Source organism: Coptis chinensis, chromosome 3 (genome assembly GCF_015680905.1).
Source record: "Coptis chinensis isolate HL-2020 chromosome 3, ASM1568090v1, whole genome shotgun sequence".
In the NCBI taxonomy this organism is placed as follows: Eukaryota; Viridiplantae; Streptophyta; class Magnoliopsida; order Ranunculales; family Ranunculaceae; genus Coptis; species Coptis chinensis.
In genome coordinates, this window is record NC_141458.1 from 54797826 (window position 1) to 54815485 (window position 17660).

The 17660-nt window shown below is 41.0% G+C and overlaps 1 protein-coding gene across 1 annotated transcript; it reads left to right on the top strand.

Annotated features, from left to right (window-relative positions):
* Positions 1 to 33: 33 nt before the first annotated feature.
* On the top strand, positions 34 to 17240 carry LOC147510060 (Ubiquitin-like superfamily protein). The gene is made up of 5 exons (XM_086602124.1): positions 34 to 189; positions 282 to 350; positions 431 to 616; positions 704 to 743; positions 16897 to 17240. Exons 2-5 carry the CDS (start codon positions 348 to 350, stop codon positions 16980 to 16982), a joined length of 315 nt encoding a protein of 104 aa, XP_086458250.1. The 5' UTR covers positions 34 to 189; positions 282 to 347; the 3' UTR covers positions 16983 to 17240.
* The last annotated feature ends 420 nt before the right edge of the window (positions 17241 to 17660 follow it).

Here is a 17660-nt window from a genome sequence, read left to right on the forward strand (position 1 = left end):
AATTTAATGTCAAAATATGTTGATATTTTCACTACAAATGAACCTGGTTGGGTTGCTGGTTTGAACTTGGGCTAATGGGCTGACCTCTCACCCTCCTATTTAATAATGGGGCCGTCAACACCAGCCTCTCTATATCTCTTCTGCTTCTGCTGACACTCTTTCGGATTCTCTCGGCTCCATTTCTCCAAGGTAAGCAATAATTCTTCTACGTAAATCCCAGATTTCATCAGGGTTAAGACTGTAATTTTATCTATATTGACCAAACTTATCCTCCAATGTAGTCCGTCGCTGCTATTTGATCCAAAGTACTGAAATCGCTGCTTAAAAAGGGTTCAATCGCAAATATAATGGTATTTACATAATGATTTTAACATGTCAACATTTGACGTTTTTTATTTCATGTCCATGACATATATATTGATTGTGGCAGGCAATGTATATCCGTGTTAAACGCGAGAAAACGACCTACTTTCTACAGTGTGATCCAACCGAGACAGTTCTAGACATTAAACACAAGTTGTTTGGACTCATTGATAAACCCGTTTCTGATCAACGTCTAGTCTTAGTAGCAACTGCTGAAGTATTGGACGATGCAAAAACATTGGCTGACCAGAAGGTACTGCTGACTGATAAGTTTTTTAATTTTTAAATATCTATTTATAGCTATTTATATTAAGCTTTATTGCCATTACTCCTTTTACAGGTTGAGAATGATGCTGTTGTGGCACTGACTTTGAGAAAAGGTTTGTTTCCCTTTTCTCTTGTTTTGTGCTATAAATATTATTTTGCAGTTGGAACTAGATTTTGATGTGTTTCACTCTTGTCGTAACTCCCGTGTGTTGGTTGTGTTATTTAATTTAGTCACAAGGTAGAGTCATGCATTTCTATTTGTCAATATCTCACTGAAATGAAATGTAAAACCCAAATGAATGTGATTATGGTCTTCCCTAAGCATCCGTTTCACCACTCCATACATCCTCCCAAAACCTAATACCCTAACCCACTTTGAACTTAATCAAGTTGTCTAGGCACCTCATTCTCCAATGATACCCCTCTATAAATCTTTCACTAATATAATTCTTAATTTCTACTTAAACATTTGAAACCAATGTCATTCAACTGAGATTACATATTAAGTACAAGCACTACACTAACTCAGGAATTGCTTGTAATGCCCACTATTTTTTTTTATACAAGTCTATATATAGTCGGGGAATAAAATAATTTGGTTTAGAACGAGTGTACGGAACAGCTGTGAGAGAGAGGTTAGAGATGGTTAGAAACACAACTTTGAGAGACCGGAGGGACTCGACGTCAGAAACAAAACCTTTGAGCTCGAGAGGTTTTGCTCGGGTACTGAATTGGAGAGGATTATTATTACAGAGAGAAGGTGTGGAGTGTCAACCATTGGAGATGGAGGGAGGTGGTTGGGGAAATTTTTGTGTGAAATTTGCATTGGATGAGGGGGAAGAGGCAAATCCCTGAAGTATTTGGATGAACAAGTCTCAGTCTTGGGTGCTTCATACAAGAACAGATTTGGGGTGGGCGGTGGTGCTCAGTTGCTTTTCTTCAATATGAACGGTACGGAACCAAAACAGACGACTTGCATCGCAGCGGTTAGAAAAAAATCTGGAAGGGAGGATGTGGGCTGAGTTTTCTTGACCCTTTTACGCCGGGTATCAGGTTTGGGGGGGGGGGGGGTCTGATGGTGTGCAGACAAACAAAGGGATTAGCCTCGCTGGAAAGATTGTCGACCAAATAGGTTGGCCACAAACACAAATTGAGAATACTTGGGGAGAAAAGAATAATGAAGTCTTGGAGAGCATTCCTTAGATGAATATCTAGTTGAACGGATAATTTATGAATGCGGTACGGTGGACAAAGGCAGTGGTGGGGACTTTGACTTCAAACAGCACGGGTTGGTCCTGGGTCTAGAATAAGGTGGCAGAAGATTTTGGTAGGGCAGATCTAAAAGTTCTTGAGGATGGTACAGAGCTTGTCTTCCTACAATCAGACAAGATGCCCGTGAAAACCACTTGAATGGTTCCATTACCTGTTCAAGGTGGGCATGTGTCTTTTCAGAGATGGAGATCTGAAGTCAATGCTTTCGATCAATCAATGATGAGTCCGAGCACTAGACGGGTGGGGTTTAAAGGTATCCCTTTGCTCCTTAAAAAGGAGGAGGTGGTGAAACTTCTCGCTAAGAAGTGTGAGAAATGGTGGAGAGTTGATGATTGGAGTCTGGACATTTCTAAGTTCACGGCCAGAGCAGAAGTAGAAGGGGTTCAATTGGGGAAGGTTTCTAGAGTTATCATTCTTTGTGAGAAAGGTTGAATATCCTGTGGTGGTGGAGTTAGAAATACAGGGTGGTGGTGTAACTTCGCCGGCGCCAGAATGGAATGTTTTGATACAGAGAGACGATCACTATGGGGAAGAAGCTGAGGTGTCGAGTGTCCCAGTGGAAGAAGAAAACGGTGAACAACTCAATGGTACTGTGGCAGCTGATATGGTTAGTGGAACGAGTCTGAACTGTCCACCTGGTTGTGAGCTTAATCTAAATGGGCTGGCTGACGTGATGGAGGATAGTAGTCCTTATTTAACTTCAAATTCAAATTTGAAATTACAGTCAATCGATGGTAGTGCAGGTTGGAATTTAGTCGTCAGAAGGAGGTCTGAACAGGGACAAGTGCTAACAACAGAGGAGACACATGACATCTCCTGCATTGCAGGATGCAAGAGATTTAAATCTGTTTCGGCACTAGAAGATAGTGTGAACAATGACGCTGTTCTGATTTGTTGAGCAGAAGAACATTGCCCAAGCTTTGTCCCAGTTTCCACTCCAGATGCTCCACTGCATATTGAGGGACCCAGTAGTAAGTCAAATGGACAAGTTGATTTGCAAAACTCAAATAGATCTAGGCAGAATAGAGAAGGTGGGCACCATTATGGAAACCAGCCCAGAACTCAGTTTTGGTTTGGATCTTGGAGCAACCAGTTCTTCAGTAATAATATTTTAAAGGGCTCAAATAGGAAATCCAAAAGCCATAGAAGGCTAAAGTCCACAGTGGGCGTGCTTTAGCAAATATGGACCTCAGGTGCAACTCTATTCCTGAGGAAGGGGAAATCCAGGAGGTTCCTGAACAAGGTTTCTGAACCAATCACTGAATAGGCTCGTCCCCATCATGAAGAGGTTCAAGCAATCCCTTCCCTTTGCCCTGATTACAGTATACCAGCTCTTAGTTTCTGTTCTTCTAACGCCAATGGCTGAGGAGTGCAAACAAGTTGGCTGATGAGTTGATCGAAGCTGAACACAGAGTTAGGGGGTTGGAACTTGTTACTCAAGAAGGTTGCAACACAGGTTATGGGCGTGATTCAGACAATAACCTCCTTATTGGCCTGAGTAGCTGTGAAAGAGAAGATGATTTAGTCAATTGGATCAGGCACATAGCGCTGCCTACCGCAAAAGGGATGGGATATCTTACTTGACGGGCTTCAACATTCTGGAGAAATTCTTGTTTAAATTGATGCATCAAAGCATGGTGTAGAAAGCAACAAAAGAGGGGGATAAAGGGACTTTGGAGGTATTAGATGGGGATTTTTTTCATCAATAAAAGTGGGGACAGTTTTTCTAATGATGATTAGAATAGTTTCCTGGAATGTGTGTTATGGGAAACGAAGCGGCGCGCAACAACATCAAGATATTGATTCAAAGAAGAAAATGTGATGTTATGCTTATTCAAGAAACTAAGCTGTAAGAGAAAAAAAAAACATGGATAGATTGAACTTATGGGGAAGTTAGTTGGCACTGGCTTTCTGTGCCAGCTTTATGGAGGTCCAGAGGCATTATTGTGGCATGGAATTCTGATGTTTTGGCTGTAGAGGAGAGTAATTGGAGCTTATAATCTGTCTGTGATATGCACTCAAGGGGGATGAATTTAATGGCTTCTCACTGCTGTTTATGGTCCTTGCAGAGACTCTGGAAATCAGTTTATCAGAGCGTGGTCCTGTTTGCCTTGTTGTGTGTGTGTGTGTGTGTTGGGGGGGGGGGGGGTGTAGTTTAACGATACTCGGTTTGGGCATGAAAAGAAAAGGTGGCTGTCTTTTTTCTAGGTGGATGCAAGAATTTGCCAACTTTGTAAATTGGCATGAGCTGGTTGATCTTCCTTTCTTTATGTACATGGTCCAATAGTCGTGCTGTAAAAAAGTTGGACTGATTCTTCATCTAGCGACTGGGATGCTCACTTCTACAATGCTAGGGAGATCTCTCTACCAAAGTACACATTTTGATCATTGAGCCATAATGTTGGAATGTGTGGAGGTGGAAAGTAGACCATGCCCTTTCAGGTTCGCATTAATATGGCTAGAGGAGCCTACCCTTATTCCATTATTGCAAGAATGGTGGGATTTCTTCCAGTATGACGGGCGGCCTAGCAAAATTTAAACAATGGAATCAACAATTATTTGGAAAGGTGGACAAGAAGATTGAAGAGAAGGTGAACACTATTGACGTGCTTGATATGGAGGAAGATTCAGCTCTATTGGAAGAGGAATCGGTGGAAAGGGTAAATATAAGGGGGACGAGACAAAGTGGAGACCGATGGTCGGAGCAAATTGGAGAGATAAGGGAGAAGAAAATACAAGATTTTTCCACAGGTTGGAGTGCATGCGGAGGAGATTCAATTGAAGGAACAAAATAATTATTGATGGCAGTATCAATAGAGACAATGGTAAAATCAGGAGTCATACCCTGGATTACTATACTTCTTTGTGTTACAACGATGACCTTACGAGACCAACACTGGAATGAATGGAGTTTGAGAGTCTCCCACAAGAACAAAGGGTGTAGATGGAAAGAAACATTGAAGTAGAAGTAGTCTTTGTTGCTCTAACTGATCCAGGAGGAGAAAAGGAGCCAGTCCCTGAAGGTTGATCCCATGATCGTGTGTAAGAAGTGCTGGCACTTCATGCGCAACAATGACGTCATTAAGGACTTCCAAGAACCAGGGTCTCTTGACTGGAAAGTGAACACAATCTTTATTTCACTTTTCCCAAAGAAAGAAGGTGTCCTAGCAGTTAGCGATTCTAGGCCAATAAGCCTTATTCGAGGAGTTTATGAGATTATTTCTAAGGTGCTGGCATCAAGATTGAAGGTTGTACTTCCTGCTCTCATCTCAAGTTATCAAGGGGCCTTTGTGGTGGGCCGTCAATTACTTGATGGCGTATTGATTTGATTGCTAATGAGTGTATCGACACGTGAGTTAGATCAGGCAGCCCAGGAGTCCTATGTAAAGTGGATATTGCCAAAGCTGACCAGTTACCACAATGTAAGCTGGACTATTTTTGGATTCTATGTTAGAAAAGATGAACTTTGGTGACATGTAGTGCAAATGGATCCAAACTTGTGTGTTGATGGCAAACTTCTCAGTCATGGTAGATGGAGCTCCTACTGGCTTTTTCTGAAGCCAAAATGGGTCACAGAAAGGAAATCCCCTTTTATTTATTGTCGAAATGGAAGTTTTGACAAAGATGGTAGCGAGAGAAAGGTCCCGTGACCTGTTGAGAGGCTTCAGGGTCTCCATTAATGGTCCTGAAGTGGCAATATTACAATTTTCAGATGATGCCTTGTTCCTAATTAACACCTCAACGTCCCAACTCTTTATGGTGAAAACAATTTTGCTACTCTCTTTGAGGCAGGCTTAGGTAGGTCTCAAAGCTAATTTATCTAAAACATCAATCGTTGGCGTGGGAGAATGTCACAAATCTGGTGGCTGTTATGGAGTGCTCAGTTGGCAGTCTACTATGCAAGTATTTGGGTATGCCTATCAGTGCAAATGGAGGTGTGGGATCCCATCATGGAATTGTTTCAAAAAACATTGTGTGGATGGAAAAGAAGCCTCTTATCTAAGGGAGGACATGTGATTCTTATTAAGAATACTTTGATGAACTTACCCTTCTATCATATAGGCAACTTACCCAACAGTTGCCTAGAGAACATTGTAAGAGACTTCTTGTGGGGTTCATTTTTCAGTTTCATTTGGTGGCGTGGGACAAAGTGTGCTTACCTATTTATGCACTGCGATAGAATCGAATAGCACTCAACTCTCACAACAATGGACATAACACTTTATATTCTGGTTATAATTCAAAACTCAAAAAAACTACCTTCAAAAACCCTAACTAAGCCATCATATAGGCGTTCCCACAATACTTGCGAAATAAAGAAAAAGTACCGGACTCTTGCCGCACAAAGCCCACAACCTACTGACATAAAAATAACATTCGGAACTTAAAACCCAAAGGGGCGCATGCCCATTGCTCTGACAAGTTTAATACTGTTGCCTTGCTCTGACAAGGTTTATACTGCATCATTCCCCCCTGCTTGGGAGAAATTCGACCCCGAATTTGGAACGTCATCACTGGAAGAATCATTATCATGAAAAGGAAGGTGTTTCACATTGAAGACATCGGAAGTGCGGATATGGCTTGGTAACTGCAACTTGTAGGCATTAGGATTGATCTTGCGAATCACTTCAAAAGGACCAATACCCAGTTTATTGTAAGCACCAGCAGGAACACGATCCTTAGTAAGGACAGCCCACACAAAATCACCTACGTCAAAGTTAACAACTCGACGGTGTTTATCAGCAGCCAACTTATACTTTGAATTAGAAGCAACTAAATGCTTCTGGGCAGTGCTCTGGATCTCCTGAATCTGTTTAATAAACTCATCCGCCGCCCCATGAATACGAGTTAAATCGGGAACAGGAGCAAGCTCAATAGGAGAACGAGGATTAAACCCATACACAATCTGAAAGGGACTATACCCTGTACTGCGATTGACAGAGAGATTAAACGCGAATTCTGCCTGAAACAGTTCCTGATCCCACTTCCTCACATTAGTACCGACCAAACTTTGGAGAAGATTTCCCAAAGAACGGTTCACCACTTCCGTCTGTCCATCTGTCTGAGGATGATATGCACTACTGAAATGAAGATCAGTGTGGACTAGCTTCCACAAACTACGCTAGAAATGGCTCAAAAACTTCGTATGCCTGTCCAACACAATAGACTCAAGAAGGCCATGAAGACGATAAACATCACGAAAAAAAAAAAGCTGGGCCACATTCACAGCATCAGTTGTCTTCTTACACGCAATGAAGTGAGCCATTTTGGAAAACCTGTCAACAACCACAAACACAGAATCCATACCCCGCTGAGTTCGAGGCAAACCCACAACAAAATCCATACTAATATCAGCCCAAGGCCGAGAAGGGACAGACAAAGGCATATACAAACCGGCATTAGTTGGATTACCCTTAGACACCTGACAAATACGACAACGATCCACAAACCGATGCACGTCCTTAGTCATGCTGGGCCAGAAATAAGAATCAGAAATAAGCTGATAGGACTTATCACGCCCAAAATGTCCCTTTGCAAAATGTCCTGAATAATTTTCAAACGATCCGGAACACATAAACGACGACCCTTAAACAAAAAGCCATCATGCAAAAGATAATCGGAACACTTACCAGCCTGCATATCAGCCAAGATAGGTGAAAAGAAAGGGTCGTCAACTAGAAGTTCACGAAAATTATCAAAACCCACCACCTGTGTCCGCATAGTTACCAACAAAGAAACACGCCTACTTAGTGCATCTGCAACCCGATTTTGAGCCCCAGATGTATGTTTAAGAACATACATCTGCAGATAACTTGACCAATGAAGTTGCCGAGCACTAACTTTATCCTGATTACCAATGTGTTTCAAAGCCTCGTGATCCGTATGCAAAACAAATTCATTGTGAATCAAGTAGTGGCGCCAATGCTTAAGCGTCTGAAGGATAGCATAGAACTCCAGATCATAAGCACTATAGTTTTGTCGCGCACCTGTCAGCTTCTCACTAAAATAGGCCACGGGCCTACCATTCTGAGACAGAATCATCCCAATGCCAACCTTGGAAGCGTCAGTATGAATCTCAAAAGGGACCGAAAAATCAGGTAACGCAAGGATGGGAGCGGTGATCAGCTTCTGTTTGATCAACTCAAAACTTACCTCCGCCGCATCAGTCCACACAAAGGTACCCACACACATACAAGCAGTAATTGGTGCTGTAATAGTGCTGAAATTAGGAATGAATTGCCTATAAAACGAAGCAAACCCATGGAAGCTTTGACAATCATGCAAACTGGTAGGGCGAGGCCACCGTCTAACAACACCCACTTTCTCTTCATCCACCGATATACCATCGTTAGATACAACATACCCCAAGAAAAGAACCCGGTCCACCTAAAAAGAACACTTATGAGGTGCGGTATATAACTGTGCTCTGCGCAAAATAGTAAAGACATCATGCAACTGCCGTAAGTGCGTTTCCAAATCCTTACTGTAAATCAGAATGTCATCGAAGTAAACAACACAGTTACCAATGAAAGGCTTTAACACCTGATTCATTACTCGCATGAAGGTACTAGGCGCATTGGAAAGTCCAAAGGGGATAACCATCCACTCAAACAACCCCTCCCGAGTCTTGAATGCGGTTTTCCACTCATCCCCAATCCGTATCCTTATTTGATGGTAACCACTCTTCAAATCCAGTTTAGTGAACACCATTGCCCCGTGTAACTGATCTAACAAGTCATCTAATCGAGGTATTGGGAAACGGTATTTGATAGTAATTTTGTTAATGGTGCGGCTGTCCACACACATACGCCAAGTGCCATCCTTCTTTGGTGTTAAAAGGGCTGGGACCGCATAAGGGCTAAGGCTCTCCCTGATATGCCCCTTCTCCAGTAATTCCGCCACCTGTCGCTTGAGTTCCTCATGTTCTTTAGGGCCCATTCGATAATGAGGGCGATTTGGCAGACTAGAACCAGGGACGAAGTCGATGTGATGTTGGATGTCCTGTAGAGGTGGTAATCCCTTGGGTAAATCAGCAGGGAACACATCTTGGAAATCAGCCAACACACCCTTAACACATTCAGGGACGTCCCCCACAAATCCACTAGCCTGGCCCATGAGCAAGAACACGACACCCAAATCAGCCATCTCTACTTCAAAGCCACGCCGAGACAACAAGGCAGCTGAGTTACTGTTCACAGCACTTGGTTTAGTCACAATCTCCTTGCTCGACATCAATACAATCTGAACTGTTTCAACCAAGAAGCTATATGTATTAAGGTGGCCATCATGTACCACACCAGTCAAACTGCCAAGGTCTACCCAACAGTAGGTGACATGCATCCATCAGAACCACATCACACCAAACCTTGTCCTTATACTTAACACCAATCGAAAAACTAACCAGACAACGTTTAGATACAGATACCTCCGTAGTCTTACTCAACCAGGACAGAGTATATGGCTTGGGATGTTTTTCAACAGGTAACTTCAACTTCTTGACAACATCTTCAGAAATCACATTCTCACAGCTTCCAGAATCAATGACAAGCCGACAGACCTTCCCACCAATTGTACAGCTAGAATGGAAGATGTTGGTGCGCAACCACCTATCACCACTCTCCTCCTTTGGAGCAAAACAGACCCGACGCTACTAACAACTCACCCTGATCACCATGAACAACCTCCTCTGTCGGTTCTGCGTCACCCACATCAAAAAAAGGATTGTCAAAATCGTGCAGCTGTTCCTCAGTTGTCTGTTCATCAGCATCCGCAAACAAATTTCGCTTCTTACAAGCCGAAGCAATGTGACCCTTTTCCCCGCAGCTGAAACATGTTGTCTCCTTGAACCGCGGATTTTCACCTTGCATAGTTGGAACTTTGTTTGGCGTCCCAACAATAGGCCGAGAATTTGTAACTGGAGTAGTAAATCCACCCCTTCGTGAAAACTGTTTCTCAAGGCACAAAGCACCCTGATGGGCTTTAGAGACCGACCAAGGGTCGAACAGGTCGAGTGTGTCTTGAAAATTCTGCCGCAACCCTCCAATATAACAGTGAACCAGTTGTTCATCATTCTCCATTAACTCTGCCCGCACCATTAACTGATTAAACTCCTGTGTATAATCATCAATGGATCGAGACCCTTGTCGAAGGCTTTGGAGGCGATTGTACAGATCGCGCTTATAGTTATACGATAAGAAAGCCGCACGCATATGTTTCTTTAGCTTATCCCAAGATGCGATTTTGGTCTTACCTTGACGGTTTCTCGTGGCTTTAACCTATTGATACCATGCAGAAGCCCTTCCCCGGAATCTTGTGACCACAAGGGGAACCCGTTTGTTCTCAGGTACCTTTTTGAACTCAAGAATCTCCTCCACCGTACAGATCCAATCAGTAAGTTTATCTGGCTGCAGATTACCCTGAAACACTTTGATGCCAGATTCCCAACGCCTATTTTCATGGTTCGCTTGTCGAACTATTGGAACAAAAGGATTAACATCCTCCTCACCGCTATCCTCTTCCTCCGTGTCTGGGGAAGGAGAACGACGACGGTGCTCAAGGTGCCGTTGGAGAGCTGCCAATTGGGCGGTGAGCGCATCAACCTGCCGTTGGAGATCGGCCACACGATCTCGCTCATACACATTTTCTAAGGGATCCATCCTCTGACCTCTCCCACGACCGGCTGCTACGCGTCTCGCTCGAGGAGGCATGATGTCGGGAAGTCTTATGGCTCCGATACCAGATTATGCACTGCGATAGAATCGAATAGCACTCAACTCTCACAACAATGGACATAACACTTTATATTCTGGTTATAATTCAAAACTCAAAAAAACTACCTTCAAAAACCCTAACTAAGCCATCATATAGGTGTTCCCACAATACTTGCGAAATAAAGAAAAAGTACTGGACTCTTGCCTCACAAAGCCCACAACCTACTGACATAAAAATAACATTCGGAACTTAAAACCCAAAGGGGCGCATGCCCATTGCTTAGACAAGTTTAATACTGTTGCCTTGCTTTGACAAGGTTTATACTGCATCACCTATTAAAGAAGGTAGGCTGGGGTTTCGTCCCTTTAGTGACATGAATAGGGTTTTGTTTGGGAAATTGATATGGAGGTTTTGCAAGGAACTAACTCAATGTGGATTGCTGTTCTTCCTTCTAAAGTATGGGGTCGAGAGTGATGGATATCGGCCGAAGGACGTACAACAATCACATGGATCATGAATGTAGTTTGTGGTTACTCTCCCCACATCAAGAAAGGCAGTGTAGGTGAAGTGGGAAATGGTGCTAAGACGTCATTCTGGCATGACGCGTGGTGCTCAGAAACTTCTCTTGCTAGTCGCTTCCCTTCCATTTACAAAATGTCAAGTTGCATGTTTGGGCTTGTATGTGAGTTTTCCAATGGTAACGACATTTCAGCAGCATGGAATCTTCACACGCGTACTCATCGACGATTGGGAGGTCGACAATGTGGTTCAGTTATTGAAACTACAAAATTATAAAAAAAGGAGGGGAGGAAGATCAGTGGACCTGTTCTTGGGATAAAAATGGCTACTTCTGAGTCAGGTCCTTCTATTGAAAGATCTGGGAGGAGAATACTCCAGCAGTAGCTCCAGGTATTGTTAGCTTTCCTTACAAATTTTTTTGTGAAAAACTTTTTTCCTTCTAAAGTTAGGTTCTTCTTGGCTGCTCTTTGGGACTGAATTTTAACTGTTGACAATCCGAATAGAAGGGGGATGAACATACCAAACAGGTGTGTGCCATGTTGCAGCGAGGAGGAGGAGTTGATAATGCATCTCTTTCTCAGTTGTGAGGTAACTGTTCGGGAATGATATGCTTTCACAGTTGGCTTATCCTCTTTCCCTCGTGCAAGTGGCATCTCATGCATGAAGGACTTGTGCATGTGGCCGAAGCTAATGGAAAATAGCTTTGGAAAACTGGTATGGGAGTCTACATGATACGCAATAGTGTGGTGCTTATGGAGAGTAAGGAATGATGCAATATTCAGAGATAAGCCTGTCTTCTAGAAAAAATCGTCATTGACACTAAAGCTTGCATATAGGATTGGCTATCGAAATCCTCGGAAAGGAAAAGATTCTCTAAGCCAATTGTTCATTGGGCAGCAATCATCAAAGGGGACTGCTCAGCTTGTTTAATGTGTCTTTTGCTCTAGTGCATTATTGACGAGGATCTCCCTCACATCCAGGCACTCATTCATCTTGTGTGTGTTGAAGTGTGGCCACTTCTTGTACTCTGCTGTGAGTTATCAATAAAAGCTTTTATTGATAAAAAAAGATTACATATAGTTTTTTTGTGTTTTTTGGGTATTAGAACCGTTCTTTAGCACATTCGGTGTGAAACCCCACACATATGTTAATTCATGGACCTGGGGCTTTTGGCACCCATTAGAGGTTGATATATGCAAGAAAATGGAAATTTAATTATAAGTTTTAGTTACTTTAGAAAATAGCGTTATTTTTCTAATTTTCTTTAAAACTTTAAAACCCTAGCCACCAAACCAAGAAGTTGAGAGAAAAAAAGAAGGAGAAAGCTACTCATGGAAACGCTACTGCTCTACCATTATCATTGTTTCTAGGAGTTCATACCACGGGTGAGTTGGAAGTTAATTTTTACAGTAAAAGCATGACTAGGAGGGTTTTATATTAGGGTGTAGCAAGTTAATTCATGGAGAAAGTAAATGACACCTTTTAAATCTAAAAAAACTGCACTGCGCAGAAAATGTGTCTAGTATTTATTGATCAGTAGCTTTCTGACGTAGTCAAGTTTAATATAAAAAAGTGGACATACCCAACTGTTGGATTTCTGTCAGGCATAGACTAGCGTGACTGTTGTAACTTGAAAAACTGCATTGCGCATAATATGAAGACAAAACTTGCCCATCCATGGGTGTGGGGTTTTTCTCAAAAGGCCTCGACGTACATCCACATTAATATGAAAACAACCTAAATAAATACAAGCAATTTTATCACTACATGAATATAGCCAATAAGATCTAACATCTTTGTCGCTACGCTTTTACAATTTCTAACAGTATCGTAATACATGCCTTGACAGAATCCAACCTTTGGCCCAAAGGTTCTGTTTGTGCTCTGCGTCATCCATAAATCAAAGTCCATGTGCTAGGGTTAATTCATGCCACAATTGAGGGGTTCTGCTGCCTAATTCCAATGAACTATCAATGAACCCCCCCCCCCCTCCTTCCCTTTTGCTATTGCAATGTATTAATAATATTTCCTAGTATTTCAATGTTGACATGAAGCTTGTTGTATCAAGCCTCAATAAGTTGTATGTTTCCTTTAGTTCTTTGTCTTTTCGCTTTGTTCATGGTTTCTTATATGCAGAGGTAGCCTCAATATTTCTTATTGGGGAGGGATAGAGCCAGAGGCACTGTAGCCACATTATAACTACAATCTATCCAAGCCGTTCTATTCACTTAAATCTAGTGGATGTGACTTAGAGTCCAATCTTCAGTTTTCATTGAGAAAGAAGGGAGGGTAATTTTGGAAAGAAAGTTTGACCCAACCCAAAAACACATTCTCCTCAAAATTAGATCGACCCATTTCTCTGAATTCTGAAACACCTTCGTCTTCCCTGAACCACTCCTCTCCCTCTCTCTCTAAAAACCGGGTACTCCCATGCATAATTTAATCTCTCAAATGAACTTGGTTTAGTTTGTGCGCCTCCCATAGTTTGATCACTGAACTGACTTTTGCTCGATGTTTACATTATTAGAACCTTAAATTTTGCAGTTAGATTACAAAGAGTTATTTGGCCAAAATGAGCTTTGTAGTCTGTATAGACTACAAGAGAGTTGCTTCAAAAAACAGAGAACTTTTCATTAGATGTTAACTAAAATACAATACAGAGCACTTGTACAGACTGCTACTTAGAGTTGGCTCAAAAACAAAAAAAACACTTTTTAACAGACTACTTGGAATAGCAACCAGGGTGTGCGAAACTAACATGGCCACATTTGGATGAGTAAACAATTGCTTTGTTTCATTCAATATACTCCAAATCATAAGCATCTACCCATTCGCCACCACTGTGTGGTGAAAAGTATATACTCCAAGCTCACCACTAAAGTTTCTCACCCGTCGGGTGAACACTAACATGTTGCCCAACCTTGCTGAGTGGAATATTTACCATGCCACACTTGATGGTTGCTGGCCCATTGAAGGGGAAGAAAACCAACATCACTATAGCAGTGAAAGTTCCTCCTAAAGCTGGTTTCACATGAACATAAAATTCAGCACTCTCAATGTCGCCATTCTTTACTAAATTGTTACTGTCATCATCTGGTAGGTCTATCCAAATATTCTCCATCATTTTCACCTCCATTCGGCATGTTAGAGCCAGTGCAATCAATGGCCTCACCCACCACATCACCTCTTTTGTACAACATACTAAAAACCAACCAAACAAAAGTAGAAACAGTTGCAACAATTACAAAAAGTACAAAAAACCAACCTAACTCATCCCCATTTGCAAACAGTTACAACAAATCCTATTGATTTAATCAATCCAACAAAATTGAAATCAACTAATTTTTTGTGTGGATTCATATCAATTTAAGAGAGAAATTAAGAGAGAGAGGGAGAGAGAACTAATTTTTTCATGTTTAAGAGAGAAATTAAGAATCAATAATTTTTTGTGTTAGAGCTCACCCTCACCCACCACATCACCTCTTTTGTACAACATACTAAAAACCAACCAAACAAACGTAGAAACAGTTGCAACAATTACAAAAAGTATAAAAAACCAACCTAACTCAACCCCATTTGCAAACAGTTGCAACAAATCCTATCGATTTAATCAATCCAACAAAATTGAAATCAACTAATTTTTTGTGTGGATTCACATCGATGAGAGAGAGAGAGAGAGAGAGAGAGAGAGAGATGTCTGATTTTGGAGAGTAGAGTCGCCGTTTTTCAGTGAAGAAGAAGGTGTTTAGAAATGGGGTCGATGTAATTTTGGGGAGAATGTGTTTGAAGTTGCTGTCAAACTTGTTTTATGAAATTGTCCTCCCTTATTTCTCAGTTAAAACTAGAGAATGGTCTCCAAGTCATGTCTGTTAGATTTAAGTGAGTAGAGGGTTGGGATACACTGTAGTTATAATGTGGCTACAATGCTTGTGGCTCTATCCCTCCCCTATATAGGGTCGGGTTCGGGGGACATATACATTTGACATCTAAAATCACTAACGCTACCAACCACATATACTCCAAATCTAAAGACTAAGAAGCTGCCATGTGGAAGCCCAAAAGCAAGTCTTTATTGCTTTCTAACTTGGCTCAATCCAAGCCATCCAACTATACTGAAATCAGTTGCATCTGTTGCTCTTTGCTTTGGTAATTACGTCTTCTTCTTCTTCTTCTTCCTATTCCTTCTCTCTATCTATTTTTTCTTCTGTTCTTCACTTAAAACTACTAACAAATCCACCAATATTACTATCTTGTACAACGAAATAATCAAACTTAGAGAAACCCACATAAGAAATTTTCAATTTTCATTTCATTCTCATATTTTTCATTGATTATGAGTCCATATTTGTCAAGCCAAAATAAGCTTATCCCTTTATCAAAATCTGAATGATACTCACAAGGAATAGAAAGCATACGCCGTGAACAGAAAAGTAAAGATGGATTTATGGTTTTGGTTTTGTAAATAAAATGATGCGAAGATTTCATCAACCAGGCATTGTTTTTGGAGTTTGAGCTCTCTATGATGTAAGGAAGTAAAAGTTTTTGAGGTTTGACTTAAACCAATCCTTCTCGAAATGATTTTCGATGAAGGAAATTGGTTTTTCTTGGAGCTCATAGAGAAGAAATTGTCAGAGAAGGCAAGGAGGAGGTAGGAGAACACCAAAAAAAATGTGACAGGTGATTTAGTGTAGGTCAATGGCTTGGCTTGGCTTGAGCCAAATTAAAAAGCAACAAAGACTGCTTTTGACCTCCCACGTGGCAGTCTCTTAGTCTTTAGATTTGGACCATCTTGTGGTTGTTAACGTGAGTGATTTTGGATGTCAAATTTTCATGTCTATTTTCTCAAAAAATAACAGAATTGACTAACGAAATGAGGTTCTTCTCATCCCACTAGCTATATCTGTAAGGAACCTGTCTAAGAGGATGGGGTTTGAATTCACCCCATGCAAACTAAACCCCCTCAATAATAATATGCCAAACTGTGGTGGTTAACTAAGAACGAAAATTTGTTCGTATACGGCTGCATTGGCTTCTCTAGTTGCTTTTTTGGAGTTTTGACCACCAATTGTGTGTCCATGTCTTCTCCACTTACTCACTTAGCCGGTTCTGTAAACTGAGGGTTACAGTTCCAAAATGTTGCCCCTATCCCAAAACTTAACTTTTTAAAACTCAATATTAGGGCCAAAGTTTGGTGAGGACTAATTGTTTATTGATAAATTAAGGCTTTTGTTAAACTAAGTTCTTCCTTGTTGAAGGAGTTAAGCGAAAATACAGAAGCTTCTGTGTACTAGGCTTTCACAGTTAGCCTGTTAAATTGTTGAATTTTTCTTTTTGGAGTCTTTGAATTCGAAGTGAACTTAATTTTACAGCGATTATTATCTTCAATTTATCTAACTATGCTGTTCATTATCTTACAATTTTTTGGTGTAAGAAATCCCCCACACTTCCCTTAAATGACGCTCTTTACTTCTTGTAGGCTGTAAAGGACCAAGTGCTCAATATATACTTATTAACTAAGTGTAAAAATCAATTTGAGGAATAAGAATGTTCTACACAATTTAGCTTTTCACGGTGTTGTAGGTTAGAATGATGTATGGGGCCAGAAATGAAATGTCTCTATTATTTATTCAATGATGTCCAATCACGCCCACAAGAGTACAGTCGTTTTTTAGGCTGTGCAAATCCAGAACTTAAAACTTCTGTTAGTTGTTTTGGCGCCCTTTCATATTTGTATAGCCTTGCTAAACTTCTTTTTTCCTCCAGATGACAATGAATTTGAGGAAGTCGGCATTTTACAGCCAAAGGATGATTTTTATCATTCTCGTGATGCAGATGGTGCAAGTTGGTAAAAGCTATGTTTCCGCCCTCCGATTGAAAAAGAAAGAAAAAAGAAAAAAAGAAAAACTACCATTGGTAGGAGTATGACAGTAGGTTAATGTGAATATGATAATGGTGGTAACATTTACACATACTGCGCTTTGGAAGGTGTTTTGTCTAATCCTGTGATAATGGTGCTACTGGGATGGAAATATATAGCATTAGAAAATTTCTTTTGGTTGGACACTTTAAACATGTTGGGGATAAATGTGATTTGTTTTTCCTTTTTACGTCTTTTTCCTTTTTACGTCAAGTGCTTTTGCGTTTCCAGTACCTCTCATGGCCACATATGCTCCTGAGCTATGCTTTATATTTCTATGTAAACGTTGTGTACACGTTGATTGGCTTTGCATTGGGCGGATCCCCAGTTGTATTAACATCTCAAATAAGTTGTAGTGACATCTTCCTCTACTATAGAGTTTAAAACACTACAGAAAGGAGGGATGAAACAAACATATTCATCTGAGTTCAATAAAGAGAGCTTGGCTACATGATCAGCAGCTTTATTTACCTGTCAGAATGTTACGTCAGAAAATCTTGTGACATCTTTTGATGGCTGTAACAACATTCAAACAATGCCATGGTGCAGTCTCCATGTTCTTAAGAATTTGGAGTGCCCTCTTGGAATCAGATTGACTTTGCATAACTAT